The following is a 16,983-nucleotide window of genomic DNA, read 5'->3' on the forward strand; positions in this document are numbered from 1 at the left end:
ATTCCAAATGCTTTCCAGTCCTTTTGCTTATAAATTTGCATACATTATTGCATCATAAAACAGAACAAAAATCTGTACACCAATGTATGTTTTTGAATATAATTTGCAAAAATCTGATATTGTACTATGTATCCCAGTCCTTCCTTCCTTCCTTCCTTCCTTCCTTCCTTCCTTCCTTCCTTCCTTTCCTTCCTTCCTTCCTTGCTAGTTATCTATCTATCTATCTATCTATCTATCTATCTATCTATCTACTATCTATCTATCTATCATTCTTGATTTACAATCAGTTACTTAGCAACTGTTCAAAGTTACAATGGACCCACCAAAATGTACTTTCAACCCAGAGTATGATGTTTTTGCTGGAAACCAGCATTTTCTTCTGGTTTTCAGAAGAAATCACCCCATAGCAAACAACAGGTTCACTTAAGGATCACTGAGTTTGCTTAATGACCACTTTAAAAAAAATTGAAAAATGGGCCGGGTCAGTGTCATGACTTACAACCATAATGGGCAAGCTCCTGTAGCTTGTAAGTACTGTACAGCATGTTCACTTTATTTCTTTTTCATTTCATACATTAATTCATGAACTAACATAACTGTTAAAAGAAAGTAAGACAGAGAAACAAAATAATAAGGTAACTAACGAATGGCTAGCAAGTTAAATTTGTTCCTTTACTTATAGGTAATTCTACTTGATGACCAAAAGCTTAAAATGAAGCTATTACCCACTTTCCACCATACCTCCCATCCTTCAATGTGAGACTGCAATTGCTCAAGAGCTTCCAGCTTCTCCATTTGCCTTTTGGTCTCATTGATATTGCTGCACACTGTTTTCATTGCCTGTAATGCATTCAATACTGCTTGATAATCTGGGTGTTTAGTGGGTGTCCTCTTGGCTAATTCCTGGAAGAAAGTTGTAAAAAAGAAAAGGGAAAACAGAAATAAGTTATAGAAGTTCTAAGACAAACCAATTTTCTATTACGATTAAGACAGAATACAATTACTGAAAAACACAACGGCAAATAGATGTTTCTAATTGAAAGATGTCGAGTTCAAGAATTACATTAATTGATAACTTAAGCTTAGTTATCTGAATCCTGGGTGTAAATCTTTCCATTTTCCCTTTGTTTTCTTGGTTGGTTTCTTTGTTTTCTATATATGCTATTGCATATATAGCAATAGCACTTAGACTTATATACCGCTTCACAGTGCTTTACAGCCCTCTCTAAGCAGTTTAGAGTCATCATATTGCCCCCAAGAATCTGGATCCTCATTTTACCAACCTCGGAAGGATGGAAGGCTGAGTCAACCTTGAGCCGGTGAGATTTGAACTGCCGAACTGCCAGCAGTCAGCAGAAGTAGCCTGCAATACTGCATTTTAACCACTGTGCCACTATGGCTCATTTATACAGATAGTCCTCAGCTTACAACAGTTCATTTAAAGTTCAAAGTTACAACAACCCTAAAAACAATGACTTATAATCATTTTTCACACTTACGACCATTATGGCATCCCCATGGTCACATGATCAAAATTCAGATGCTTGGCAACTGGCTCATATTTATGACGGTTGCAGTGTCCTGGGATTATGTGATCACCTTTTGCAACCTTCTGACAAGCAAAGGTGTTTGGGAAGCCAGATTCATTTACCAACCATGTTAATAACTTAACAACTGCAGCGATTCACTTAACAACTGTGGCAACAAAGATCATAAAATGGGGCAAAACTCACTTAACAAATATCTCACTTAGCAACAAAAAATTTGGGCTCAATTGTGATTATAAATCGAGGACTACCTGTAGTATTCTCAGACGTTTTCACCAACCAAGTTCAAAAGCATCAATACTTTTTCTACCCTAGTACATCATACTCCAATTTCTGCTCCTCTAAAGCATCACAAACCATTTGCTGCATTATTCTAATCTTTGTTTTACATCATGGGCATCTAAATATCTTTCCCATGGGCTCCATTACTCTTCTCCCAAGTGCTAGCCTGTGGCATACTTCTTAACTTCAAGTTCCTTTACTGTTAAGAGATGATTGTAAAACAAAAGCTATCCATCACTTCAACATCTTCACTGTAAATTCTCAAGCACGTTGCTGTAGCCACTGTCTAGTCTCATTGATGTTTATTATTAGAGCATGTTTCAACTATTTCATTCACATTTACTGATTATCTGAATTAGAGTAGAAAACTGGAAAAGCCTTATTGGTTAGATTGCATCTCAACTAGGCCTGGATCTTCCTGGAATTCTGAAATGTTATTGTCAAATAGATTAGGCAGTAGTGGTGAGATAGACTTAAAACAGGTCTATGTGTATGTATGTATGTATTTATGTGTATGTAAGTGTGTATATGTATGTATGTATTTATATTGTGTACATACACACACAAACAAGTAGTTCTCACTTACTGACTACTCATTCAGTAACTGTTTGAAGTTACAATCATGCTAAAGGATACTTACTGTATGTACAGCCCTCAAAGTTGCAGCATTCCTATCATCATATGATCATGATTCACACACTTGGCAACTGATGTGCATTTATGATGGTTGCAGTGTCCCATGGTCACACAACTGCCATTAGTGACCTTCACATCCGGCTTCCAACAAGCAAAATTAATGGAAAACCTAGCAGGAAATCTCAAGACATGATATGTGATGCACTTAATGACCCACAGTGAGTCACTCAGTGACTGTAGCTGGAATTGATGTCGTAAGTCAGCAGGGTTAAAGAATAGAATAGAATAGAATAGAATAGAATAGAATAGAATAGAATAGAATAGAATAGAATAGAATAGAATAGAATAGAATAGAATAGAATAGAATAGAATAGAATTGAATTGAATTGAATTGAATTGAATTTATTGCCCAAGTGTGATTGGACACACAAGGAATTTGTCTTTGATGCTTATGCTCTCAGTGTACATAAAAGAAAAGATACGTTCATCAAGAATCATAAGATACAACACTTAGTGATAGTCATAGGATACTAAATAAGCAATCAAATTATACTAGGAAACTAAATAAAACAATATAAATCGTAAAGATACAAGCAGCAAGATTATAGTCATAAGTGGAGGAGATAGGTAATAGAAGGATTAGAAGAGTAATAGTAATATAGTCTTAGTAAGTAGTTTGACAGTATTGTGGGAATTAGTTGTTTAGCAGAGTGAAGGCATTTGGGGAACAGCTGTTCTTGTGTGCAGTGCTCTATAGCATCGTTTTGAGGGTAGAAGTTGAAACAATTTATGTCCAGGATGTGAGGGGTCTGTATATCATATCTACATGAGGGGTCTGTACATGATGTCATGTCTTAATGACTGAGTTATTGGTTTCTATTGTGCTCAGTAAATGAGGACTACCTGTAGAGGCATGTCAGTTTTTCAAAAGGATCCTTTTCTGATTATTATCTCAGGTGATCTCCCCTTTAAAATGCAAAATGCAACTATCATAATTCATTAATAGGGATTGCTCTTGCCCTTCTGAGCAAATGGTGAACCGAGTAACTTTCCTTTCTTCTTTTCTTTCTCACCTTAAATGACTGAGTGAACTCTCCTTGAATATTTCTCAAGTTATCATTAATCTTTTGTAAATTGCAAAAAACAATGGCTAGTAACAGACATGCCAAGTTGAATTACTTTTTTCATACCTAAAAAGGTAACAAAAATGTTCAACTCCACTTTTCTAACACCGAGCCAAATTCTACTCACACTTTAAATACAATCAGCAACAGACTGAGAGGTTGTGCAGGTTGAACTTGAGCTAAGCCTGCCAAATCATAGAAGAGATATCACAATCCATCAACACAACAGATGTACACTACTTTGCATGTGACTATCCTTCTGTCTTTACAGCGTATATGACATGTTTAGTTTGGATTGAGCAAGCATCCAAGCTGCCCTTAGTTCCTTCATTTAATATTGATGAAACTGATATTCTTGCTATTTTTCAAGAATCCAGAAGTACCAGAATCTGTTAGATAGCATTCTAGCAAAAGCTATCCCCTCTTGAGCCTTTAATTAAATTCTTCCTCTTAAGCTTATAATAGGAACACTGAAGGCCTGAAGTTATCTTCCCTCCCCCACCCCATCTTGACAGACAGACTTTGCCTTTACATCCACAAAATAAATCCAGCACTTCAAAATTAGGTATTGTGTGATATCATTTCTAAGTCTGTTTCTAAGTACAGAGTTCCAACTTGAATACAAATTTGGTTTAAGGACAAAGTTAGGGAACAGAATTGGGATTTTCATCCATTCCATTCTTGTTGTATCCTTAAATCAACCCTCAGCTGTGCTGTAAGACCCCATCTTGTGCCAGAGAAAGAGTCAACTGTCATTCCAATCAGCTCCTATACAAGGAACGAAGCCTCTCTGGTGCAAATGACTTTTGACTTGGTTAAAGAGAAAGGCTTGTTAGCACAAGAAATAAGTACTGTGCAGTGAAGAAGGCAAATGCAGAGAAATAAGCACATGAAAGGCAGCATGAGAAAGGCATTGGGAACAAAATGCACGAAGGACTTCAGTCTGAGCAATCATTCTTGGGGAAAAGTTCAGCTTCATATTATAGTTACTGGGGCAAGAGATCCAAAAACAGGCTGCTTAGGGATTAAGAGAAATTCGGGAGGAGGGGGCAAGGAATATTGTGATAAAGAAATGCTGAATCTGATATTAAAACAAGCAATAAAGGAAAATATTTTGTTTCTAAACTCTAACCCCGTTACCAGCTTGAACACTGAACTACCGTAATTGTGCCACCTATCTGCAGTGGCCTGAGAGTTAGAAGTGTTTTAAATACAGAGGGAACTAACACAATTGAAATATTAGCATTCACTATTGAATGAATACCATAGAAGAGACCTTTTTAATGTATTTTAATTTCTCACGTAAACAAATGGGAAATAATTCACTCACGCAGTCTAATATGCATAGAAAAAGCAACGGTTCTTCTTACAGTCTTTGTATTTTCGGCCTGTTGGCCAAAAAGCAAGAAAGATTGTGGAAATTCTGTAGAGATTCTCAGTCATCTAGGTCATGGCTGTCCCAAAGGTGCTTTTTCAGGAGGCAACTGGACTTCCTTGTTTTTTTCTTATGAAGATATTTCTCATCCAAGAAGCTTCTTCAGCTCTGACAGGATAGTGGGAATCCTTCCATTCCCCACTTCCATTCCCCACTATCCTGTCAGAGCTGAGAAAGCTTTTTGGATGAGAAGCGAAACGTCTTCAAAAGGAAAAAAAAACAAACAAGGAAGTCCAGTTGCCTCCTGAAAAAGCACCTTCGGGACAAGAAAGATTGTGGCTCTTCGCATCATTCTATTCATACTTGTTCTATACAGGTAGTCCTTGATTTAGGACCACAATTGAACCCAAAATTTTTGCTGCTATGTAAAATATTTGTTAAGTAAACTTTGCCCCATTTTAAAACCTTTTTCTTTGCCACAGTTCTTAATTGAATAACTGCAATTGTTAAATTAGTAACATGGTTGTTAATAGAATCTGGTTTCCCCACTGACTTTGCTTGTCAGAAGGTCACGAGGAGATCACATGACCCTGGAACATGGCAACCATCATAAATATAAGCCAGCTGCCAAGCATCTGAATTTTGATCATGTCACCATGGTGATGCTACAACGGTTGTAAGTGTGAAAAACAGTCACAACTCACTGTTTTTAGTGATGTAACTTTGAACAGTCACTAAATGAACTGTTGTAAATTGAGAACTACGTGTATATGCATGAACAATGCAGTACAACAGAAGCTGAAAATTTGTAGGTGTCGTTTGTAAATTGAGGTAGACCTCAATTTACAAACATTCATTTAGCACCCTTTAGAAATTACAGAGGCACTGAAAAAAGTACTTTTTTTTGCACCAGTTCTCATACATATAACTCATGCAGTACAGGGGTGGGTTCTACTTACCTTTACTGCTGGTTTGTAATGGGGCCGTGCACACGCGCTTCACGGACCTGCTCTTCTGCACATGCGCAGAAGCGCTTTGATGATGTCGGGGTCAGTGGGCGGAGTCTCCCACCGGTTTTACTACCGATTCTATAGAACCGGTGTGAACTGGGGGCAACCCACAACTGATGCAGCATCCCCACAGTCACATGATCAAAATTCAGGTGCTTGGCAACTGGCATGTATCTAGGACAGTTGCAGTGTCATGTGATTACCATTTGTGACTTTCCCACAAGCAAAGATTTATCAATAAGGGAAGCCGGATTTATTGATGAGCATGGATTCATTTAAGAACCGTGGCCACAAAGCTTGCAACGTTGGGCACAACTCATTCAACAACTGCCTTATTTAGCAATGGAAATTCTGGTCCCGATTATGGTTGTAAGCTGAAGACTTCCTATATATCTCAGTTATAGAATCTTAAGCTTATTTTTACCAAACAAAGGAACTGCCACTTTCGAAGCCCATGAATTATCCCATTTCATCTAATCTGCTACTAATGCCAGCAGCATCCTTTAAAAAAAAAAAGCAAATAGCAAAATACAATATAACCTACAATATTATGAAAAAAGCAAGGCAAGCATGCAAAAGGAAGGATCAAACACAGCACTTCTTAGAAGAAAGGATGTTGTTCTGTTGAAACTTGCATTGTTTTTATATGATTATCTTGTTGCCACCCACTGACTTTTTCTGCAGCATGCCAATAATCTTTATTTACTCACTCTGAGAGCAGAGCACGTTTTTTTCTGCAAAAGAAAACCCTACTAATATCCATATAAAATTATTCTCTTCCTCCCTGCTCCTTGCCTTTGTGCCAATACATTGCGGTACTGCACAATACAAACCTGTTTTCCATTGGATCATGCTACTTCTCCCAAATTATACAACAAATAAGCCAACATTATTTTATTACAGTGAAATAATTATTCTTTTGCAGAAGTGAAAGCACGTAGCTGTCATTTTTCCTATAGAGCTTTAAGCTTGGTGAGGCTGATATTTTAGCACCTTAACATCTAGCTAATTAGCACCATCTTGTCTTTTTTATATAATCCCAGGAAAAGATAAAAGGCACTTGGCCAGATTTCCATCACAATGCTTATCTCTACTGATTTCTGACACCTACCATCATGAAGGGTGGCAAGTATTATGCTGTTTTGCATTTTCTTTTAAGTAAATCTGGAGTCTGGTAACTCAGGTTTTTGCCTCTAGGTGATCCTTTCTTAGGAATAGAGGAAACTCTCTGCCAAGACTACAGCCTCTAATTATCAAATAAATGCCCTTTCAAGTGGTTCATACAGCTGGCAGGCATGGAAACCAAAATAACACAGCCTTGAGCTGCAGCCAGATACCTGAAAAGCTAAAATGCAAATACATGACAGCAACTGTCCATAATCCTTTGGCCAAACAACCATCAGTCTGTTGATTCCAAGGATGTGTTGTGTTACTATGACCTACATATCCCATTAAGTTAGGGGACAAGAAAGCAGAGAAGAAATGCTACTAATCTCCACCCTGAGGATGAGATTTATGTGTAACCTCACTGCTTCCAACTCACTCTAATCCCCCATTTTATTCACAGAATCTGTCCTCTCTGAGTGGAATATATTAATTCAGAGGCTGAACCATGTAGCAACTGCCTCACTGCTGAACTCCAGAGTTAAAAGTACCGTTGTCTTACAGCACTAAGTATAAATGAAACCATATGCTAGAAAAATATTGAGTAAATAGCTTAAATACATGGGGTGTATAATGTTACTATAAATTCCCCAACCAGCAACTTTACTAATACCAAACTTTTTTTTAACATTTATTGCAATTCAAAATATGCTTAATGTCTAAGAATTGACTCAGGCATTATACCGAGCACAAATTAAGTTTCTTCTTCCCCTCCTCTAATACTGTAATCAAAGGCACAGAATGAATTATGTGAGCCAAAACTCACATTGGTGACATTCACATATGACCATGCCATCTTGCAATGATCTTGTTCAACCCCAGATGACACAGTTGATACATCATCATCATCATCATCATCAGATTTGGTGCAGGGTGTTTTATTAAAATGATGATTCCTTATAAGGATTTCAGCCACAAAGTTTACCTTAACATTCAGCTGTACCCATTTTTTGCAGTTTTTTAGAAGACAATGATTTTGATTATTTCTTTAGAGAATACAAGTTTGAAGAAAATAAATTTAAAAATAACTTCAACATAAATTTAAATGCTGTTTCCCCTCAATCTTCATATAATCGTATATACAATTTTATATAATCGTATTACAAATATATCTATCCCCTAAATCTATTTCTTTCTCTTCTCTGATTTCCATCTCTTCTTTTTTTCTATTATTTCCCTGAATTCACGTTCCATTTGATCTTTCCTCTTCTTTGACATTTATGCCACCTGTCCTGAAGATCTTTTCCCTAATGTGATAATATAATGTTCCTCCTCAATGAGACAGTCACATTCATAATCAAAAAGGGGAAAAAAATCATTGAGATGAAAGATGCCAAAACAGATTTGCTTCAAAGCTGCATATGCTCATGTTTAAGTAAAAAGGCAAAGGTGGATATAACTACTACAACTCAACTAAAAATTTGAGGTATTTTATCTACGTGACAAAGTCCATAATCAGTTCACCTGTATGGCTCTTTCAAGTGCTGCTCAAGTCCTCTTAAAGTGCATTTCAAAAACCCTGCAGCGCTCTCTCTCTCTCTCTCTCTCTCTCTCTCTCTCTCTCTCTCTCTCTCTCTCTCTCTCTCTTTCTTAATTCTTAAACTGGAGCCAAAATACTACTTTTAACAAGCTAAATACTATTTTTTTCAAAATACTATCTTTTAACAAGCTTCAAGATAGAGAACAGTCCTGGTTAGAGATTAAAAATGGAAGTTGGAAATAAAAGGATATTAAAGAAGAGTAGAAAATAAGATAGAGATGTAAACAATATGTTGATTGTTATTATTATGACTATTAGGATTATTATGCTTAATATTATTATAATATTTTTATTAGAAGATACGTTAAGAGGGAAAAATGAATAGGTTTACTATGTTCAATATTACAACTGTAAGATCAGAGAACTAATATCAATGTAATGAATGCTGTTGTAAATCTTGATGGTTATTGCAGAGAAATTTGTACACAGACGACACACTGTTTAAGGGAAGATGGAATGTTTATATTAAAAAATAAAAATTAATTTTAAAAAATAGATAGAGGACGGTCCTTTACAAAGAATGCCACAATGCCATCCTGCAATCTATGTGCGCTGATGTGTTCAGGAATGCTCTTTTTTAACATAATAATAGTTTTCAAGATCTGAATCAGAGTATTGAAAGCTGGAGGATAGGAATAATTCTGCTACCAATTAAGCAAAGGTAAAGGTTTCCCCTGTCCAGTCATGTCCAACTCTAGGGGGAGATGTTATCTCTTTTTCCTAGCTGAGGGAGCCAATGAGGGAGTTGTCTAAAGACATTTATCACCACTGATGTAAGATGAAAAGAATATAAAATTTGTTAACGTAACATCCATGGCGACTCTTAGTTTACATCAGTGGTGGGTTGTTCCTGGTTCGGTCCAGTTCTATAGAACCGGTAGTAAAACTGGCAGGAGGCTCCACCCACCCGCCACGACATCATCATGGGTGATCTGTGCACGCACGATCCCATTGCGAACCGGTAGTAAAGGTAAGTAGAACCCACCCCTGCTCTACATGTAACTGGATGCAGCAGTAATCATACAATAGAACAGTGATGGCTAACCTTTTTGCCATCGCGTGCCAAAAGCGGGAGGGAGTGCAGAGGGGTGTCGCACGTGCCCACACCCATAATTCTATGTGCCCTGACCCCCAGTGCATGTGCGCGCGACTCCTCCTCCCCCGCCTTTTGGCACATGATGGCCTGGTGGGCCAGGACCGGAAGTCGGCAAACGAGCCATTTCCGCCGTCCAGAGGGCCTCCGTGGGGGTGGGGAAGGCTGTTTTCGCCCTCCCCATGCTCCTAAAAAGCCTCTGGAGCCTGAGGAGAATGAAAAATGGGCCTTCCCCCTCCCCCCAGAGGCCCTCTGGAGGCCAGAAACAGCCTGTTTCCTGTCTTCTGGTGGGTCCAGAAGACCCGAAAATCAGCTGGCCAGTGCACATATGCGTGCTGGAGCTGAGCTCGCGTGCCCACCAATATGACTCCACGTGCCACAGGTTTGCCATCACGGCAATAGAAGATGCCTTATTTGCTACCTAACATAATTTGCCAAGAAAAAGAAACAACATCTATTCTAGAAGTCGTCTGGAAGTTGAGCCATAGCAACTGGACTTCTTTTCTTGTTGGTTCGAAAAGTTTCACAGCTTATCCAAGTTGCTTCCTCAGTCAATTCTAGAATCTCTCTTCTTGATGCACTTGAGATAGTATCCACTATCGGCAGCCTAAGTTGTTCAGCTTCCATTATTTGAGATTTGGGGTTAAGGCCCTGACTTGTCCTTTAGAAAGGTGGAAGAGCTGCATGAGCAGATTCAAGAGGCAGGGTCATAGATTAATAACTGCAGTAGGAGTATAAATGTGGGCAAGACTTGAATTAAGAATAAGTAATAATTAATCAATATAATTATTATTTTTTCTTCCACCATAGTAAAAATTACAATTTGGCAGCAACTAATTGTATTCACACAATTTGCTTAAGCAGATCAGTTCAGGATTTATTTTGCACAGCATAAGAAGCTTGGTCAGCTATAACTTTAATTATGTATATTTTTTGACTTAACAAGTTACCTAATTCATGTTAGCATGAACATAATGTGTTTGGTTATCGTTATGTGTACTGTATGAATCCAGGTAATGGGAAAACTTAACAAGGCTAAATAGGTTGTGTGAAAACAGCTCTAGGGAGTACCAATTCTGCTCTTCTGCTTTTTGTCAATTCTACACCATCTCATAAATACAACTGAAAGCCAACCAAGCAATCCACATCAATGTGGATGCTTAAGGAAGTGAAATATGGAGTCTGGAATGAATTCTGGGCACTTTTATCAAATCCCAACTTCCTTGGCCTGTTTATCTTATTCTAGAGGCTTTGAGAAGACTCCCAAGTGTCACCCATAATCCCAGAGCAAATCCATGGAATAAACATGCCCTCCCTTCCTGCTTAGCCTTGACCCAATGATTATTTTGGGCCTCTTGCAAAAATTCAAGCAAAAAACAAACTAATTTTTAAGAGTCTGACTCATAGACTTAGGTATGTAAAAAGGGATTAAGATTTTTGGACTTTTGAAGCATTGCCCTATCTCAAGTATCTCAAGTTATTAGCACTAAGACATATATTTTCACGAAAAGGTCAGTCCTGTTCTCTATTTGCAAAGGCATGTTTGCACATCTCTCTTGTATACTTATCCCCATTCTGACCTTGTCCACCAATTCAAATTCACACAATATTGCTGGACTACACATTTGTAGCTCTCTATATGACGGCCCAAACTTTCATAATTAAGTTTTGTATCAGATAAATCTTTCTCCTCGTATATCATAATGCTTTCTTCCTTTACTCTGTTGGCATACTGTATGTGCATTTATTTACACAAAACAATATTTGTAAATATTTGTAAATATTGTCTTACAAATATTGTAATTTGACAATATTTGTAAGACAATATTTGATGTTGTTTGAAAATAACTATGAGTTTATCATTTTTAATAGTTTATATATTGATTTTATGGATTGATTTTATTATTTTATTACTGTTTTGTCTCAGCTGTTATAAGCCCGGTAATATCAGAAGAGTAGATGGAATATACAATAGATAAATAGATAAATGAAATAAATAGGCAGTACACAATCTTGCCTCCCCAAATTCATGATATAATTTCAAATGAATGAATGGGGAAAGGACAGAATACATAAACTAAAACCAATCCTTTAAATTTTTATTCCTAAGAATCTACTCTGATAATACTGCTTTTTAAAATGAAAACGTTTCTATTATTCGGAGTGGTACTTTCTAATTAAACATGTAACATTGCCATTTAAACTTACTATGATATATTTTTACATTGTGGAGTATTGGAGTATACTCCATAAGCATGATTCAAATTCAGTTCAAAACAACAACTCCACAATGCCTCAAATCATTCATTGTAAAATAATCAGGAATGAAACAGCTAAATGATATGTTACCTGGGTGAATCAATTTGTAGTAAGCCATAAAAATTGTTCTTATTGTATTCAAGTTTTATGAACAGCCTGTAAGCAGGTAAATGGAACTTTTCATGCAATGAAGAAAACTGAAAAACTGCAGGAAAAAGAATTCAAGAAAATAACTATCAGGACAAAGTCTTCATTTGGTGTTACCTTGAGGAGAAGTGGGTATTTGCAAATCCTCTGTATTGGAGTTAGGAGATAACCTTCAAGTGGAATGTCTGTAGTCTTTCTACCTCCCAAAAGCATGCAACTCTGCAACCAGAAAAGAATAAGAACATTGCATGTCACTCACAACATCTCAAGGTATCATGGTAATGAATAACATTTTGTAGAGCTGTTTATCTGTAGAGCCTTATACGATGATGGACTAAGAAAATATATCAAAACACATTTAATGCATAGAGAAAAAGAATATTTTATTTATTAAAATGTATAGTTTGCGTTTCTTTAATCGGACTCAAGGTTACATATATAGCAACGCTTCCCAACTTTTCTGGCTCTGCGGACTGGCAGTGGTTGGGGGAGCGGAGAGAAGAGATGCATGCACCCACCCATTGCACAAATGGAGCATCACATGCTTGCATGCCAATTGTGCAGACTAGTTCCCAATGGGCCACAGACCAGTACTGGGCTGCAGACCAAAGGTTGGGGACCTCTGATGTCAGGGTTCCAAGTAACACCCTCAACCGAATAAGACTCAGAGGCAGGCATTCCCTCAAAGTTCCATTTTATTAGGGATGTCATATTGGCACATCTGGGAAAACCTGAATCTGAAAGCCTGCAGGTTTTCCCCACCCAAAGGAAAGTCAAAATTCTTTCCCCTGCACCCACATGTCCATCACATGGTCCAATCAATCCACCGTCCCAACTGGGAGATGTTTCCCAATCACGCCTCTCCAGGTGCAGGCTGAATTGCCAGAGGAAAGGATGTTGTGGCTATATATCTCTACCCACTCCATGCAACCCCGCTCCCATTTTCCCACAGCAGGCCTGTGCACTAAATGTGGCAGCCCTGAAAATCCAAAGAGAAAGATGGCCTCCAGGGCTAACACAGGGTTCCCAGAAAATCTCCCGACCAAGCACTGCCCAAGGCTGTGGCTTCATAAGCCTTGGTATTGCAATTCAACACAGTTTTCACTAAAAATTCTAAAGTCAACATAGTACAACACAAAAACATCTGGATAGCCATGTGTATTTTATCCAAATAGCCATCCCATTCAAGGATAAAATGTACAGCTGAGCTGGAATGCATATTTTTAGGAATGAAATATTCTAACATTTGGGTTCTTAGCCAACATGATGGCATCTGCATATAAATACATCCATATATTTCCATTTCCAATCAATATAGACTTATAAGACTTAGACTTAGAATAATTATACTGTCACTTTGAATGTACACTAATCGGCAAACATTAAAGTGAAATTTCATTGTATACAGCTCTCAGAGGGTTACCACCTCCAATATACCCAACATAAACATATATATATATACATATACATATGCATACACATACGCATATATACATATATACATACATACAGATGTGTGTGTGTGTGTGTGTGTGTGTGTGTGTGTGTGTGTGTGTGTGTGTGTACAGTTAATATTTTGAGTTTTTTCCGTGTAATTGTGAACATATCCCTAAAAGGGTAGAAGCGACGTTTCGACAGAATCTCATTTGCCATCATCAGGTTTATGTGAGGGGTCTTTTGCAGTAACTGCCTTTACTATTTCAAATCTGGTGCTGGTAGTCTGGGATGGCTCCACCTTTTCATTCTGATTGGTTGGGAGTCCCAGTCTGTGTTTATTGGCTTGGCTTCGGGTGTATGGTCTGCAAAAGACCCCTCACATAAGCCTGATGATGGCAGATGAGATTCTGTCGAAACGTCGCTTCTACCCTTTTAGGGATATGTTCACAATTACACGGGAAGAAACCCGAAATATTAACTGTACACACATATATACCCGTGAAAAGTTTTCACTGAAAACTTACATAGACAAATATATACACATTCACCCAAACTTACCTTCTAGCATATACTGCTAGCATTGCAGACCATACCCAACCTTCATCTCCATATACATGAAAATAAATCAAGCTTATTCACTTTATTTTACATTTACTCTAAATCAGAGGGTTTCAAACTCAGCTGTATCATAACGCCTTATAACGATAAATACAGATTCTACAGTGCTTCCCCTTCGTGTAATGCTGTACACTTCTGTAGCACATGGGCATCTGCAGCAGGAGAATGAGGAGGGAATGATAGTACCTGTATCATCACCCAAATGCTGCAGGTTACATATTTATGTCAGATATTAGGATGCAAAACAGGAGCATTTAAGTGATGACATTTTCCACTTGTGTCATTATTTCAGCATCACTGTAATTTGCAGCAGGTGCTGCTGCTGTGGCGTTTTACAATATAATTATTTTTATTTTGTTCCCAGAAACATCTACACCTTTCTTCATTATGTTCGCTTTCCACCTAAAGTTTTTAGGAACCACGTAGAGCACCTCTGCTTAAGACTGCACACCTCTGGGCTACGTTTTCTTTAAATTAGGGTGAAAAGGCTTGGGAACCAATGCATTCATTAATCCCTAAGTAATATTGTAGATCAGGGGTGTCAAACTCAATTTCATTGAGGGCCCCATCAGGGTTGTGTTTGACCTCGGGGGGTTCGGAGGAGCATGGCTGGGGTGGGTGTGGACAGCTTAACGACACTCGTATTGAGGGCACCTGTGGTGGCCCGAGCGCTCTGCTAGCAAAAATGGGCTCCTGAGCTCTGTTTTCGGCCGTGATGGTTTCCTGGAACCTTCTGCCAGTGAAAAGGGAATTCGGGAATGCCGTGCGGCCCTCGCAAGCTCCGTTTTTGGCCAGGATAGCCTCCTGCAACCCTCTGCCAGTAGAAACAGAGCTTGGGGAAGCCGCCCCGGGTTCTGTTTTCACTGGCAGAGGGCTGCAAGAGGCCACTGTGGCCAAAAATGGAGCCCGGGAGGGCCGCATATGGTCTTCCTGAGCTCCGTTTTCACTGGCAGAGGCACTGCGGGTCGGTTCTTTGCTGTTTCCAGGGCAGCCACGCAGGCCAGATCTAAGCACCTTGAGTTTGACACCCCAGTTATAGACCCACCACCACCAAACTAAAAATAATATTTTAGAATTAAAAAAATCTTACACGTTTTTGCCATTCTGACATGAAACTTGCAAGACAGAGAATACGTATGAGAACTTAGGGCTGAAAATGCCAAAATTTTTAAACTTTTGACAATTTTACAAGAATTCAGCCATTAGAAATGAATAAAAGATCATTCTTAGGTAGAATCCAGAGATGGGCTGCTGCCGGTTTGGACCCATTCACCTGTACTGATAGTTCCAACCACTGGCTGGGCCTGCCCACCCGCCCCGGTGCTATCCTCTCCTATATATCTCACTCTCTGGCTTGCTCACCCCACTCACGCAGCCCAGCTGATTTCCGCACCTCACCCGCCCTACTCACTGGGGCTGCCCGAGAAGGTGTGCTGGAAGCCGCACACATGAAATCACCATGTGTTTGAAGTAGCGCAGAAGGTGCACATGCTCACATTTTCGGTTCTGCACTAAATGAACCAATTGTTAAATTATGTGAAGCCAACCTCTGGTAGAATCACTATTTCAGATGTCTCTTAATTTTTTTAATTATTCTCATTTTATTGTGATATGATCATGCTGGGCATAAATAGTTTGGTGAGATAGGAAGAGAGAAATTAAGAAGAGCAGAGGAGCCATGGTGGCACAGTGGTTAGAATGCAGTATTGCAGGCTAATTCTGTTGACTGCAAGCAGTTCACTCCTAACTGGCTCAAAGTTGACTCAACCATCCATCCTTCCAAGGTCAGTCAAATGAGGACCCAGATTGTTGGGGGCAATATCTGTAAACCACTTAGAGAGGGATGTAAAGCACTGTGAAGCAGGATATAAGTCTAAGTATTATTGCTACTGCTACTGCTATATATGGAACTACCAAACCACAAGATCAGACTTCCATATAGATGCCACAGGTAACTATTTAAAATGTTTTTAAAGAAAAACAATCTAACATAACCCCAAAATCTTTTCAGCCTATGAAATTTTGGCCAATGAAAAAGCCAGGAAGGTGGCTTCATTTTGGTAGTTTAAAGTTTGACCTAGACACTGAAGAAGCCTGTGAAATGATGAATAAGGGTATATATATATATATATATTTTCTGGCAATCCAATTAATAAGTTCAGGAAATGTGCTGGAATAACAGCTGTACTCAGATTTCCTCTCAATAATTCAAGTCAAAGATGTAAATTAATACACTAGGGACAAAAGGAGTGAAAGCTTTAATTGTATTAAAGTAAGCAAGCTTGTGCCCACCGGCAACAATGCAACATAGATGTAACACATGCAGACAGAGACACAAGACAAATAAAATAGATCTGCATTAAATGCCTATGGAGATTCTCAATCATCCAAGTCATTGCTTTTTCCAAAAGGCAACTGGACTTTCTTGCTTTTCTTTCCCATCCAAGAAGTGAAGAAGCTTCTGAATTGAAGAAGCTTCTTGGATGAGAAGCAAAACGTTTTCAAGCAAAAACTAAGAAAGTCCAATTGTCTTTTGGAAAAGCACCTTTGGGATAGGTCTGGACTAGGAGTCATAAATGTTTTTATGGGGAAACAGTAAGAGGGACCTTGCATGAGACCCTGGTAAGTTCTGATGTGAATTGAAAAGATTCTCAGTTTCCATATTTTGCATCTCATCCCATCTTCTTTTTGCCTCACAGATGGACTAATGCAATAAGCTCTACAAAGGACTGCCTGTGAAGACTACCTAGA

The 16,983-nt window shown here is 38.5% G+C and overlaps 1 protein-coding gene across 1 annotated transcript in view; it reads right to left on the minus strand.

Moving 5' to 3' along the window:
• PREX1 (phosphatidylinositol-3,4,5-trisphosphate dependent Rac exchange factor 1) overlaps window positions 1-16,983 on the minus strand; it is a 252,963-nt gene that overhangs the window by 94,886 nt on the left and 141,094 nt on the right. Inside the window, exons 5-6 of the mRNA XM_070940036.1 lie at window positions 12,295-12,396; window positions 730-903 (exon numbers count right to left, since the gene is read on the minus strand). Of these exons, the coding sequence (XP_070796137.1) occupies window positions 730-903; window positions 12,295-12,396 (276 nt within the window). The remainder of the gene's footprint in view (window positions 1-729; window positions 904-12,294; window positions 12,397-16,983) is intronic.

This window comes from Pituophis catenifer, unplaced genomic scaffold (genome assembly GCF_029215685.1).
Source record: "Pituophis catenifer annectens isolate HBS135680 unplaced genomic scaffold, rPitCat1.0.hap2 SCAF_3, whole genome shotgun sequence".
In the NCBI taxonomy this organism is placed as follows: domain Eukaryota; kingdom Metazoa; phylum Chordata; class Lepidosauria; order Squamata; family Colubridae; genus Pituophis; species Pituophis catenifer.